At 44.8% G+C, this 14,109-nt stretch overlaps 1 protein-coding gene across 2 annotated transcripts in view; it reads left to right on the top strand.

Moving 5' to 3' along the window:
- LOC100706902 (low-density lipoprotein receptor-related protein 1) overlaps window positions 1-14,109 on the top strand; it is a 98,385-nt gene that overhangs the window by 81,722 nt on the left and 2,554 nt on the right. Inside the window, exons 53-89 of one of the 2 annotated variants that reach the window (XM_019358948.2) lie at window positions 96-218; window positions 313-453; window positions 818-1,005; window positions 1,115-1,298; window positions 1,389-1,474; window positions 1,567-1,686; window positions 1,897-2,084; window positions 4,320-4,525; window positions 4,610-4,798; window positions 4,908-5,056; window positions 5,147-5,240; window positions 5,337-5,453; window positions 5,555-5,674; window positions 6,248-6,370; window positions 6,773-6,898; window positions 6,985-7,101; window positions 7,767-7,873; window positions 7,963-8,095; window positions 8,206-8,328; window positions 8,442-8,564; window positions 8,760-8,897; window positions 8,991-9,128; window positions 9,222-9,341; window positions 9,632-9,903; window positions 10,032-10,213; window positions 10,327-10,433; window positions 10,547-10,666; window positions 10,775-10,951; window positions 11,078-11,218; window positions 11,326-11,499; window positions 11,689-11,850; window positions 11,985-12,168; window positions 12,261-12,368; window positions 12,543-12,613; window positions 12,706-12,799; window positions 12,949-12,987; window positions 13,705-13,849. In XM_019358948.2, the coding sequence (XP_019214493.1) occupies window positions 96-218; window positions 313-453; window positions 818-1,005; window positions 1,115-1,298; window positions 1,389-1,474; window positions 1,567-1,686; window positions 1,897-2,084; window positions 4,320-4,525; window positions 4,610-4,798; window positions 4,908-5,056; window positions 5,147-5,240; window positions 5,337-5,453; window positions 5,555-5,674; window positions 6,248-6,370; window positions 6,773-6,898; window positions 6,985-7,101; window positions 7,767-7,873; window positions 7,963-8,095; window positions 8,206-8,328; window positions 8,442-8,564; window positions 8,760-8,897; window positions 8,991-9,128; window positions 9,222-9,341; window positions 9,632-9,903; window positions 10,032-10,213; window positions 10,327-10,433; window positions 10,547-10,666; window positions 10,775-10,951; window positions 11,078-11,218; window positions 11,326-11,499; window positions 11,689-11,850; window positions 11,985-12,168; window positions 12,261-12,368; window positions 12,543-12,613; window positions 12,706-12,799; window positions 12,949-12,987; window positions 13,705-13,849 (5,129 nt within the window). The remainder of the gene's footprint in view (window positions 1-95; window positions 219-312; window positions 454-817; window positions 1,006-1,114; window positions 1,299-1,388; window positions 1,475-1,566; window positions 1,687-1,896; window positions 2,085-4,319; window positions 4,526-4,609; window positions 4,799-4,907; window positions 5,057-5,146; window positions 5,241-5,336; window positions 5,454-5,554; window positions 5,675-6,247; window positions 6,371-6,772; window positions 6,899-6,984; window positions 7,102-7,766; window positions 7,874-7,962; window positions 8,096-8,205; window positions 8,329-8,441; window positions 8,565-8,759; window positions 8,898-8,990; window positions 9,129-9,221; window positions 9,342-9,631; window positions 9,904-10,031; window positions 10,214-10,326; window positions 10,434-10,546; window positions 10,667-10,774; window positions 10,952-11,077; window positions 11,219-11,325; window positions 11,500-11,688; window positions 11,851-11,984; window positions 12,169-12,260; window positions 12,369-12,542; window positions 12,614-12,705; window positions 12,800-12,948; window positions 12,988-13,704; window positions 13,850-14,109) is intronic. The other variant, XM_005469469.4, reaches the window with a different exon arrangement.

Raw genomic sequence — 14,109 nt, 5'->3', positions numbered from 1 at the left:
GCTGAGGGCTGAGTTTGATCAAGATGAATAGATTTTAATAACTCTCATAGACTTTTAATGATCTCACTCGTGCGCCAATTATTTCTGTGTCTCAGACTTCAACAACACATGCAGCAGCAATGAGTTCATGTGCCAGAACCGACAGTGTATTCCCAAGCACTTTGTGTGTGACCATGACAACGACTGCAGCGACGGCTCAGACGAGTCCCAGGAGTGCGGTGAGTGGAGCCGTGACCTGTGATTTGAAACACTCTCCCTCCTCCTGAGTGGGTTTTTTTTTTTTGAAGTAGCATGTACCGTTTGTCGCTGCAGAGTATCCGACGTGTGGACCGAACGAGTTCCGCTGTGCGAACGGACGCTGTCTCATTAAAAATTCATGGGAGTGTGATGGAGACTTCGACTGTCATGACCACTCAGATGAAGCTCCAAAAAATCCCCGGTGCACTGGCCCAGGTTAGACACACAGAGTCTCTCCAGAAGTACTTTATTTATTCAGTTCATGTATTCAGTATATTTATTGAATTAGTGTGATAAAAAATACAAAAATAAAGGGACAATAATATTATAGCATATATAGAGGAGGCTCCAGGAAAGAAAGTGAACAAGGAGAAGTCACAGTCTTTATATTGTAATTAAATACTGTATGCTAACAAGCCTAAAAGAGAATAAGACTCCAGTATCTTTATCTTTTTGGCAATTGTAATCCGCTCTCAGCATTTGTGACTGAAAGTAATCCCCGAGGCTTTTATATCAGCTACGCCGGCTGACATTTTCCCTTCATTTGTTTCTCATTTCATTGCTTCACTTTGCGGAGCAGAGAAGAAGTGCAACGACACCACGTACATCTGCAATAATGGAAACTGCGTGAACGAGACGTTGCTCTGCGACCATAAAGACGACTGTGGCGACGGCTCTGATGAGCTCAACTGCTTCATTAACGAGTGCCTGAACAGCAAACTGAGTGGCTGCTCCCAGCTCTGTGAAGACCTGAAAATAGGGTTTAAGGTAAGTGAACAGCATGGAATTGGGACTTGAGTTCTTAAGTAATGGATGTGTAAAAAAAAAAATTGCACGTACCGCTGCTTTACCTGCTCTGTGCTTTGCTCCCCCACAGTGCAGATGCCATCCCGGCTTTCATCTGAAAGATGATAGGAAGACTTGTATTGACATAGATGAATGCACGACCACTTACCCGTGCACGCAGCGGTGCATTAACACGCACGGCAGCTTCCACTGTCTGTGTGTGGAGGGTTTCCAGCTTAGCCCTGAGAACCCCACAATATGCAAATCCACTTCTGGTAAGAAATGTGACAGATTAATAGCATTCAGAGATGTGTTTAAGGGAAAGCCTCTCATAATTTGTCATATTCTCTCTTCACTCCTTGCAGATGAAGAACCCTTCCTCATCTTTGCCAACCGCTATTACCTGAGAAAGCTCAACTTGGACGGCTCTAACTACACCTTAATCAAACAGGTGAGCCCTGCAGGTTCAGTCCTGCTGATGTGATTGGAAAGTGCTGGAGTTTATCTACACAACAGACTAATGCAGCTCCCATGCCTTGACAGGGCTTGAACAATGCCGTGGCTCTAGACTTCGACTATCGCCAGCAGATGATTTATTGGACAGATGTGACCACCCAGGGCAGCATGATTCGACGCATGCACATCAATGGCAGCGATGTTCAGGTCAGCGTAGCAGCGTCTTGGTGGAAGGAGAGAAATAAAATGTGCTGTTAATACCTGCTAGAAATTGAAACTATATTCAAAATGATGAATGTGTCTGTGTGTGTGTGTGTGTGTGTGTGTGTGTGTGTGTGTGTGTGTGCATTATGTGCAGTGAAAGCCAAAGACGCGCATTCATTTTCAGAAAATAAAACCTGCCTGTTCATTTGTCAGGTTCTTCACCGCACATCACTTAGCAACCCAGACGGCCTGGCAGTCGACTGGGTGGGAGGAAACCTGTACTGGTGCGATAAAGGACGGGATACTATTGAGGTGTCGAAGCTTAACGGAGCTTACCGAACAGTTCTGGTCAACAGCGGCTTGAGGGAGCCTCGCGCTCTGGCTGTGGATGTACGCTACGGGTAAGAGTGACACTGCAAAATGTTCCTAAAGTGCTAACAGAGAGGGGGTTTTTTTCTTAAAAGAAGAATTTGTTGGTTTCTGTTTGAAGTGATGGGCTCACTTTACCAATATCAGTTGTAGTCAGTAACCTACAACTGTTGTAGGTTACATGAGTTGAAATGAATATGAAACTCTAAATCAGTTTCTCAAACAGGAGTAATAATACCTCTTGTGGTGCTTTGGAGAACTGCAGGCAGAATAAGATTTATTTTCAAAAATCTTATGTACAATTCCTAAAACAAGTAGAATTAGTAACATTTTAAAAAATGTAAGCTTCCAATCCAATCCAATCCAGTTTTATTTATAAAGCACTTTAAAATACCCAGCACAGGAACAAAGTGCTGTACAGAAAATACATTAAAACAATAGAATAACAGAAAACAGCAAAGATAAATAAATAAAACACATAATAAATAAAATTAAAACAGCCCTATATTAAAATAAAAAACAAGATAAAACAGCATCGAATCACCTAAGAACAACTGAAATAAAATGAAAATAAAATAAAAAATAAAAACCAACATCTCACGTGGTGTCAAAGGCCAAGGTAAAGAGGTGGGTTTTCAAGAGTGACTTAAAAACAGGTAAAGAACTGGCCTGTCTAATCTCTAAAGGAAGCTCGTTCCACAGTTTTGGAGCTGCTACAGCAAAAGCACGATCTCCTCTAAGTTTACGCCCAGTCCTGGGTACATTCAGGAGCAGCTGATCAGCTGACCTGAGAGAGCGGGTGGGTGTATAAGGCTGTAGCAGCTCAGAGAGATAAGATGGGGCGAGGCCATGGAGAGCTTTAAAAGCAAATAAAAGAATTTTAAAATGAATCCTAAAAGAAATGGGCAGCCAGTGAAGTGAAGCTAAAACAGGGGAAATGTGCTCAAACTTTCGAGTGCCAGTTAAAAGACGAGCTGCGGCATTTTGCACCCTCTGTAGATGACTAATATATGATGCACTGACCCCAATATAAAGTGCATTACAGTAATCCAGCCGAGTGCTAACAAAGGCGTGGATCACTGTCTCAAAGTGCTGCCGTGAAAGAATTGGCTTTATTTTTGCCAGCTGCCTGAGGTGAAAGAAGCTAGATTTTACCACTGCCTTAATCTGATTTTCAAACTTCAGATCACAGTCCACTTTGACCCCCAGGTTTGTGACAGTTGGCTTAACATACTGGGCCAAGGAATCTACATACACATTGGGGGTCTCAGTGGGGCTACCAAAAACCATTACCTCTGTCTTTTTATCATTGAATTTTAAAAAGTTAACAGACACCCAAGCCTTAATGTCGTCGAGACACTGAAGTAATGGCTGTGTAAGGTATCTGCCTTTTTTCTTTAGAGGGACATAGATCTGACAGTCATCAGCATAAAAGTGGAAAGCAATGCCGTGCTTTCTCAGTACAGAACCAAGAGGAAGCAGATATAAAGAGAAGAGGAGGGGGCCTAGAACTGAGCCCTGTGGGACACCACACAAGAGAGGAGCGGAGGACGACACATAGTCACCGAGACTGACACAAAAAGTTCGCCCCGCCAAGTAGGACCTGAACCACTCCAGTGCTGTGCCCCTAATGCCCACCCAGTGCTCCAAACGAGAGAATAAAATGGCATGATCCACAGTATCAAAAGCAGCTGTCAAATCTAAAAGCACAAGAACAACACAGTCCCCAGCATCAGTTGCTAAAAATATGTCATTAAAAACTTTTAAAAGGGCTGATTCAGTGCTATGAAAGGGTTTAAAACCAGATTGGAAAACCTCTAACACATTTGCTGAAAGCTTGATAAAGCTCGCTTACTAGATTCATGTGTGTTCCACCTTGTTTGATGAAACTCCTGTAAAGCACTTTGTCTCTGGTCTCTTGTCTTAAAAAGCACAATTTTAATACATTTCTCTTTCTTACTCTCTTGTAAGATAGTCTTCCTGTTTTCAGTGAAAATTTGTATCCAGTTTAACCTGTCAGCTGCTGTAAAAGCTCACAGAAATGTTTTCCATCTTTTTAGTTGTGAATTTTAATCCTCAGAAATGACGTATTTTTCCGTTTCTTCAGACATTAACCATTTTTGATGGTCAGTGCATAATTGTCAGACAAAATATCTTAAAATTGATACATTTGTGCAGAAGGTTGAACGTCTAGGACATCTTGCACCTTGTAGATGTTAAATTTTGATTTGCTATTAATCAGTAAACCTTATAAATATCCTTCACAGGTACTTGTACTGGTCTGACTGGGGTGACAGCCCCCACATAGGGAGGATTGGGATGGATGGCACCAACAGGAGCGTCATTGTGGAGGATAAGATCACCTGGCCCAATGGTCTAACTCTGGACTTTATTAATGACCGCATTTACTGGGCCGACGCTCGGGAGGACTACATTGCGTTTGCTAGCCTGGATGGAACAAGCAGACATACAGGTAACGTATACATAAACACACCAGAGCAACTTCAGGTGTTGATTTTGTGACTAAATCCTCCGTCTTTATGCTTGCACCTTGTAGTTCTGGCCCAGGATATCCCCCACATCTTTGCCATGACTTTATTTGAGGAGTACATCTACTGGACAGACTGGGAAACAAAGTCCATCAACAGAGCTCATAAGACTCTGGGGACCAACAAGACGATGCTGATCAGCACCTTACACAGACCCATGGACGTCCACATTTACCACCCATATCGCCAACCTGATGGTAGGACAAAGATAGCTGTCATTAACTACCACGTGTTAATCTTCATCTGTGCCCTGGTTCTGTCTGATTTGCTCTGTGTTCTCCTTGTTAACACGTCTCTCCTCTTCAGTGGAAGGCCACCCGTGCCAGACAAACAATGGAGGCTGCAGTAACCTGTGTTTGCTCTCTCCTGGAGGGGGTTACAAGTGCGCTTGCCCCACCAACTTTTACCTAGCAGCCGATGGCAAACACTGCTTGTCCAACTGCACCGCCAGTCAGGTAAAAGCATATCTGCCTGTATTAAAACATGATCACACATCACACTACCAGATATTAAAAAAATCATCTGTTTTTCTTCTTTTCCTTCAGTTTGTTTGTAAAAACGACAAATGCATCCCATTCTGGTGGAAGTGTGACACTGAAGATGACTGTGGTGACCACTCAGATGAGCCTGCAGACTGCCGTGAGTGATCAGACTGTAGCAGTCGTGAGACATTACTGTTGTTTTCTGATGTTTTGATTATGGTGGTTAATAATGTGCCACATATTCTCCCTGTAGCTGAGTTTAGGTGCAGACCAGGCCAGTTCCAGTGTGGTACGGGCATCTGTACTAACCCGGCCTACATCTGTGACGGAGACAATGACTGCCAGGATAACTCTGATGAAGCTAACTGCGGTACAAACACCTACACATATCTAGAGAGTCTAAATTAGAGCTGAAAATCTTTATCCCATGTAATCACTATTCATTGAATTTGTTTGCGTTTTTTCCCCTAGACATCCACGTGTGCCTGCCAAGTCAGTTTAAATGTTCCCACCCCAGTCGATGTATCCCCGGCATCTTCCGCTGCAATGGGCAGGACAACTGTGGAGACGGAGAGGACGAGAAAGACTGCCGTAAGTCATTAGTTCCTCTGCTATTTTCTTAGTGTCGGCCTTGCCTGTTCACTACAGTGTGACTGCCTTTTTATCTCAAACACTTTGGTTGGGAGCAAGCTGTCTCCGTCACTTGTAGCAAATTTGTCCCCAGAGGATGAACCCATCGGATTGCAGAGAGGCCTTAACCGTCCTTCTTTTGTCTCACTTAGGCCACTATACTATTAAGCAGATGGGAAATTGCTAAACGCTGTGTCCCTCCCCAGAGGATCTCTGTCCTTTTTGACCTTTCCTTTAGCAACGAAGCCCTTGGGCCAAATTATGTTGCATAATGTAATTGGGATGGCATTTGCTAAGGACATTTCATTTTCCCTAGAGGGAGATTACATGAACTGTTCAGTTGTACCATCCAGAGGTCAAAATTAGCATTTTAGCACCTTTATAGCAGAATCTCCATGTTTGCAGTTTGAAGGAGCCGGTAGCTGAACCCAAGCACGGCAGTCTTTTAACATGTGAATTCTTCAAATGGGAGAGCAGCTTGTCTTTATTTAGTGTGATGAAGTAAATGGGCCCATGTGTTTGCCTCATGTGCAGCGGAGGTGACGTGCGCCCCCAACCAGTTCCAGTGTACCATCACGAAGCGCTGTATCCCACGGGTGTGGGTGTGTGACAGGGACAACGACTGCGTGGATGGATCTGATGAGCCTGCCAACTGCAGTAAGACGAATCTTTTTATTACGACACCAAAACAATTGCTCTGCTTATGAAGAGCGTCTCCTCCGCATCGAAATAAAATGGCTCAGTAATAGAATCTGACCAATTATACTGATGAGACGCTGTGAATGTCAGCACCAGAGGAAATCTGGATGTAGAGAATATTGTGCTGGAGTTTAAAAGAGAAATTTAAAACTACAGAGCGAAACAGAGTCGCATCTAGATTTTTATCACGTCATTGTTCACTCTTTTATTGTCGAGTCTGAAGCTGATTAAAACCCAGGCAATTCTTTTTACAGCATCAGTGAAGGAGGCATGATCTGTTTATCCGTTAGGAGGGAATAAGCCTGTAAAGTCCCATATCTACTTTTGAGGGTCTAATCCAGTCAGTCTCCTCTGTTGCAGCTCAGATGACATGCGGTGTGGATGAGTTCCGCTGCAAGGACTCGGGCCGCTGCATCCCGGCACGATGGAAGTGTGACGGAGAGGATGACTGCGGGGACGCGTCGGATGAACCCAAGGAGGAGTGTGGTAAGGAAAGAGTTTTGGAAGGTGAATAAAGATAGAAGATGCTGGCAATGAGGGGAGACTTGTGCTAAATATGTGTTTTTGTACAGATGAGCGGACGTGTGAGCCTTACCAGTTCCGCTGTAAAAACAACCGCTGCGTGCCTGGCCGCTGGCAATGCGACTACGACAATGATTGCGGTGATAACTCAGATGAAGACAAGTGTGGTAGGTCACCCCGGCTTTTCTTACTTTTAGATGGGACCGCGCCCACTAACACTCTCACCCACCCTCGACGCACAGTGATTTGTAATATAATTGTTAAGTAGTCTGTTCCATTAGAGTGGGTTTTAGTGGTGAGCAGTGTTTCACTTGTCACTCTGCGTTTGTGTCTTATATTTATACACGCATGGTTGAGATTTAATTTGTTTTTAAGTTAGATGGCTATACGGCCATTTGCACATCTCACGTTCACATCATCTCATGTCTGTTTTGCATTTCACACTGGCCAGTTGCTGTGAGCCAGAGGTAGGTGTTATCACCAGTTACCCAGCCCTTTGTGTGCCCCCGGCTTTTCTTTTAGTCCTGCCAGTATTTTTTTCCATTTTATTTGTTTATTTTTCAATCCCAGTAGCTCTTTTAGCTCCCGTGTTACACATGCCCGATTCTGTACCCACCGAGCCAACCCTGTGATATCAACTATCTGACTTATTTTATCCACGTACGTCCGGCTCTCAACAGAGCTTCTTGTGTTGTTTTTTTAAGTCTGCTCTATTCCCGCCTTTTCTCTTCTATTTTCCTTTCCTTACACCTCTCCTTGCTCCTTGCTTCGACTCTCCTTGCTCCTTAATCATGCTCGCACCCTTTCTGAGCGCTTGTCCCTGTGTCCTCAGTGCCTCGTCAGTGCTCCGAGAGCGAGTTTTCCTGCACAAACGGCCGTTGCATTGCAGGGCGCTGGAAGTGTGACGGGGACCACGACTGCGCTGATGGCTCAGATGAGGTATCGCTCACGTCTTAACTTCTGACTGAACTTTTTGGTTTAAAATCTGACGTGCTATAATGAAAGCAATTCATTTTTTTTCTTTTCAGAATGGCTGTGATGTGAAATGTGACAGAGATCAGTTCCAGTGTAAAAACGGCCACTGCATTCCCCTCCGCTGGCGCTGTGATGAAGATCCCGATTGCATGGATGGCAGTGACGAAGAGAGCTGCGACAGCGGCGGTAAGAAGCATGCGTCATCGTACCGCCACTGGATATTTCTAACAAATCAAATTCTTAAAATATCAGCATCTAAGACCGATGATGACTGAGCGCTCGCCGCTTTGTTTCAGCTGGTAGACACTGCCCCCAGGATGAGTTCCAGTGCAACAACACCCTTTGTAAACCCCTGGGCTGGATGTGTGATGGTGAGGATGACTGTGGAGACAACTCTGATGAGAACCCAGAACAGTGTGGTGAGAACCAGTGCATTCCTCACATTGCTAGAATTACAGAAGACCATTTGATAGCCTGCTCTTATAGAGGTTTTCCTCTCTTCCTTAATGCTTTTTCTCCTTTGGTCCTTCAGTGAAATTCCAGTGTCCACCCACAAGACAGTTCCGGTGCCATAACGACCGTGTCTGTCTACCTGTATCAAAACGGTGCGATGGTGTGAACAACTGTGGGGACAACAGTGACGAACTCAACTGCTGTGAGTGTGCTTTTTTTGAAAATTAGTATTTATTATTGGACTGATAAGGAGGGCAGGGTTTTAGTAACTTACTGTAAAGTCAGTTAAAAGCTGCGTATTGTTTTGCAGTTGGACGTAAGACTTTTGTTATGGTTAATTTTTCACATGTAACATGTTAAAAATAACTTCTCTGTGACTCTTGTTCTCTTCCAAAAGGGAGTACTTCCAAACCAGCGTGCCAAAAGGACGAGTTCGGGTGCTCGAATGGCCGTTGCATCAGCTCAGTTCTGCGCTGCAACTACTTCAATGACTGTGAGGACTATGGCTCTGATGAAGTCAACTGCAATAAGAAAGGTATGTTGGGCCACAGTGAATTTGTCACATCGGCAGTGTACACCCTTTGTAGCTGTCTGCGTGACCGCCTGCTGCCCGTTTCCTTGCCCGCAGACACAGTGCTGAATGACTGTCGCAGTAACAGGACGGTGTGTGGAGACGGAGATGAAGCTCACTGCGTGGTCAACGGCACCGACTCTTTCTGCTCCTGCAAACCTGGCTTCACATCCAGTGGACGTAACAGATGTCAAGGTACCCTGGCTTCATTTTTCATGTGTCGTTTTACAACTCTAAGGTGCTTTGTATTTGCGTTGTGTTTCATGTGGTCTTTGGGGTGTTTCACAGATAAGAACGAGTGCAAGGAGTTCGGAGTGTGTTCCCACATCTGCAACAACACTAAGGGTTCCTACAAGTGCAGCTGCCACAAGTACTTCAGCAGAATCAATGACACATGCAAAGCTGATAGTAAGTACTTCTAACCTAATCCAGCAATGTTTTGGCTTCGTTTGTTGTTTTGGTTAACAAGTAAAAGGTTGCTGGTTTGATTCCAGCCAAAGACACAAATCCTATTTGGGGTTGCTTTAGGAAGAGCATCCGGTGTAAAACTGCCGAATCAAATATGCAGAGTTACTCGCTATGGCGACCCCTTGTGGCAAGGGAGAAGCAGAAAGTAGCTTCTATATATACACTGTACATTCTTTGTGTTTGCTTCAATGCCTTTCTAATCCAGAACTCTTTTTGCTCTTCATCCCCAGCTCAGAGACAAGTCCTCTACATCGCTGATGACAATGAAATCCGCAGCCTGGACCCTTCCATGCCTAACTGGCGCTATGAGCAGATCTTCCAGGGTGATGCCAACGTGCGCATTGATGCCATGGACCTGCACGTGAAGACGAATCGCATTTACTGGACCAACTGGCACACGGGACGCATTTCTTCCTACGATTTGCCTTCTTCCTCCTCGTCCCCCAACAGCAACAGCAACCGCGACCGCCGCCAGAGTGACTCCAGGATCACCAGCCTTGAGGTAACTTTGCGTTTCTTGTGTGTTCTTGCTGCGTGCTTACAGAAATCTGATCTACCATAAACAAAGAAAGAATATTTGTCCAGTTTTGGAGATTCTTGTTGCAGTTTCAATTTCTTGTTTGTTTTCAGATTCCTGATCTGAAAATGCCCCGGGGCATCGCTGTGGACTGGGTGGCAGGGAACTTGTACTGGACTGACTCTGGTAGAGACGTGATCGAGGTGGCCCAGATAAGTGGAGGACGCCACCGCAAAACCCTGATCTCAGGCATGATTGATGAGCCTCATGCAATTGTAGTTGACCCCCAGAGAGGGTAAGTGGTTTGTGGGAGGCGTAATATGCAGTCATATCGGAGAAAGGAGTTTGAAGAATGCACACTGTGTTTTAATTGTGTTGACATCAGAGAAATTACTTTTCATTCATTAGGAAAATGTACTGGGCCGACTGGGGCAACCACCCTAAGATTGAAACAGCTGCTATGGATGGAACCATGAGAGAGACTCTGGTTGAAGAAAACATTCAATGGCCAACCGGTAAACCACACAGCTATACAAAAGCAACACTTTCTTATCATCTTGCCTGCAGTTAATATAAAGTTTGAGTATTTCCTCTTTTAAACTTTCTCTAAATTACTGTGTTTGCATAGGCCTGGCAGTGGACTACTTTAACGAGCGTCTGTACTGGGCTGACGCTAAACTCTCAGTGATTTGCAGCGTGAAGCTGAACGGCAGTGACGCCATCGTGGCTGTAAACAGCATTAAAAACAGTTGAGTGGCATCTACCTGCATTCCACAGCTCTTCTTGTAATCACTTCTGATCGATCAGTCTTTATTAGTCGGGAATCCTTTCCAATTACACCTTTGTTTCTACTCAGAGCTCCATCAGCCCTTCAGCATCGATGTGTTTGAGGACTACATCTATGGCGTCACCTACATCAACAATTACGTCTTCCGGGTGAACAAATTTGGCAAAGGCCCCATCGAGAACCTGACAACCGGAATAAACCACGCCACGGATATCGCCCTGTATCACCGTTACAAACAACCTGAAAGTGAGTGTGAGGAAAAAAGAAAAGAGCAAAAGTTCAAACAGCAGCAGCAGTGTGTAATCAGTTAGTGCACTGAAGCAGCTGTCTCCCCCATTTTTAATTCTTGTTCTCACACTCTTTTTCTATCAGTGACTAATCCCTGCGACAGGAAGAAATGCGAGTGGCTGTGCCTGCTAAGCCCCAGCGGACCTGTGTGTACCTGTCCCAATGGACGTACGCTGGACAACGGCACATGTGTAGAGCTTCCTACCCCCACACTGTCTCCTATCTGTGAGTCCACAGTCAGAAAATACAAACTCGTACACACAGAATGTATGCAGGTGCTACCTTGTATATGTATGTATATACATGCTACTGAAGGATTTTGTCGCCTACAGCTCCTCCTAGCGGTCCCTGCTTAATCCAGTGTATGAACGGCGGCAGCTGTTTCCTAAATGCCCACAAGCAGCCCAAGTGCCGCTGCCAGCCTAATTATGGAGGAGATCGATGCGAGATTGACCAATGCAGGGACTACTGCAAGAACGGAGGCACATGCACACCTTCCCCTACAGGTTAGATATGAAAACGTAGCTTACTTTGCTATATTTATAATGCCCGATATTGCAGTTAACAGCTGGGTTAAAATATTGCTTTATAGGCTACCTTCATGGTTCTGTTGGCTCAGTAAAATAATGCACACTTTTCTCCATTCCCCATCCATCCTTCCCTTCATTTCTCTTCATGTATCTGTCTTCCCACAGGCTCTCCTACCTGTCGTTGCCTGACAGGCTTTACAGGACCAAATTGTAACCTGCACACTTGTGAGAATTACTGCCGGAATAAAGGCAATTGTACGGTCAGCGCTGGAAACCAGCCAACTTGTAACTGCCCCTCTGGCTTCCTTGGCGACCAGTGCCAGTACAGTGAGTGTTTGCGTTGTCTGTGTGACGCGACAAGTTTCAAACTGTTAAAATTAAAATAGAAAGAAGAAGAAAAAGAACAGTTGAAATGAGCCTTTATGATGTGGCTAAGAATTAATGTGTAATCCTGTGTGCAGGAACCTGCGAAGCCCATTGTCAGAACGAAGGCACGTGTCTGGAGAGCGAAAGCGGCACCAAACTGTGCCGCTGCCCGCCCCAGTACACCGGTAGCACATGTGAGATTGACAGGTGTCACTACTGTCGGGATGGCGAGTGCATCCGCAGCAATACTTTGGCATCCGTGATGAACTTCACCTGTCGGTAAGAGCACTTATAATTTGCCTCAGATTAACGGAAACGAAACATACATGCGTGAAACTGTCACATTTTTCTCAATTTCTTTTTTCCCATAGCTGCACAGATGGCCGAGTCCAGCCCAGCTGTTACACGTGCGATACGAATGAGTACTGTGCAAATGGCCAGTGCTCTATAGACCCTAATACTCGCCTTCCAAAGTGCATGTGAGGAGTGCATTCATCCATATTTGTTGTCGATCAGTCTTGGTTAAATCCTTTGCATTATCTCATAGTGTGCATGAATATTTCTGTTTGCGTATATCTCTGTCATTATAATACTGCATAGTTTACATATTTTTTATTGTGTCATCTTGTATTGGTGTCTGTGTTCGTGTGTAGATGTTCACCTGGCTGGGAAGGGCATCGCTGTGAGTCTGTGGCCAGTGGTGATGCTTCAGGTTCAGGCGGACGTGAGTCAGCTCTTCCACAGTGACGTTGATAACAGAGGTTTCTTGAGTTTTGTTTGATGAGGCTGTTTGTTTTTAATTCTGTGTGTGAGCAGGCACAGTCTCGATACTGATTGCAGTGCTGATGCTGTTGCTGCTGATCCTCCTGGCTGCAGGAGCGTTGTTCTGGTACAGGAGAAGGATGAGAGGGTGAGTAACACGACATTATTGAGATGGCTTTGACCTCTTTTTTTGTTTTTTTCGTTTCCTTTTTTCTTCCCCCTTTTCTTCCTTCTTTCCGTTCTTCGGTCTGCACTTTTACTCTCTTCCTCTGTAATGGCATCTCTTCTGCTCCTCAGGTCTAGCCGGCCCGGAAAAACCGGCTCCAGATGCTTGCGGTAACGGCTGCCAGGGTTACACTTTTCTCTCCATGCCCTCTTTCAGTTCTTCATTCTGATGCTCTCTCTTTCCCTGCCTCTCCCTTAACCATGAGTTCCTGTGCTGTGTTTGGTCCTCAGTGTTGTGCCATTTTTTTTCTGATGATCATTGAGGCTGTAGGTCATCCCGCTCCTACAGTGTCCGTCCTGTGTAGTTATCCTCTTTCAAAGCAGGGCTCCAGGGCAGATCTATTGAAAAGATTAAATGAATAGATCTGTCTGTGTGTTAGCCAGTGCTGTAGGTCTTTCATATTGTTGTCCATCATATTGTGCCATAATGTACTGTGTTGTGGTTTGAGCTGTGGTAGTGTCTCTCGTAGTGAGACATGGAGAGTCCAGTAGCATTGTTCCAAGCTCTGACTGGAAAATGCAACTTCCCAAAATCCAGCATTTACTTAGCCATGGATATTTCATGCATAGAGGACTGATTGTGGATTTATTGGGAGTCTGGGAAGATATCCAGGTCCAGTATGTCTGGATCTGACATTACCTCCTGTACATGAATGCTGGGTTTGTGTTGGTCCTTGTGCTGTGGCTTAGCCTGGATGGTGGTGAGAGTCATGCAATGCCTCTCCCCTCCCGTCGTAATGTGGCTGTGTCCCTGCTTGCACTCTTCAGGCAGCTCTACTCTTGAACAAAAGATGAAATTGTGACTGCTCTCCTTATTATTTTGTATAGGGCCAAGGGCTTCCAGCACCAAAGGATGACCAATGGGGCAATGAATGTTGAGATTGGAAACCCTGCTTACAAGATCTATGAGGGCGAGCCTGATGACGATGCTGGGGAGCTGCTAGATGCAGACTTCACTCTGGACCCAGACAAGGTGGAGAAAAATATAAACGTGTGCAGAACTCGAGTCACTCCTCATTTCTTTATAGTGTTCTTGCAAGTTGCCAGACTATTATAATGCAATTTTTATATTTAAAAAAAATGTCCTGAGCAATAGTTCTTCAGGCTTCGCTACTTTTTGACCTATTTTCAGTCCAGTCCTTGTACCTGACTATTTTCAGAGGGATGCTTTCGTGTTTGTTAAACCACTTAATGCCAACTTATTAATCATACAAGCATAAAAAAGGCACCTAA

This window comes from Oreochromis niloticus, linkage group LG5, assembly GCF_001858045.2.
Source record: "Oreochromis niloticus isolate F11D_XX linkage group LG5, O_niloticus_UMD_NMBU, whole genome shotgun sequence".
Lineage (NCBI taxonomy): Eukaryota > Metazoa > Chordata > Actinopteri > Cichliformes > Cichlidae > Oreochromis > Oreochromis niloticus.
The sequence above is the reverse complement of the archived record's forward strand: the minus strand, read 5'-3'. Positions and strand labels throughout refer to the sequence as shown.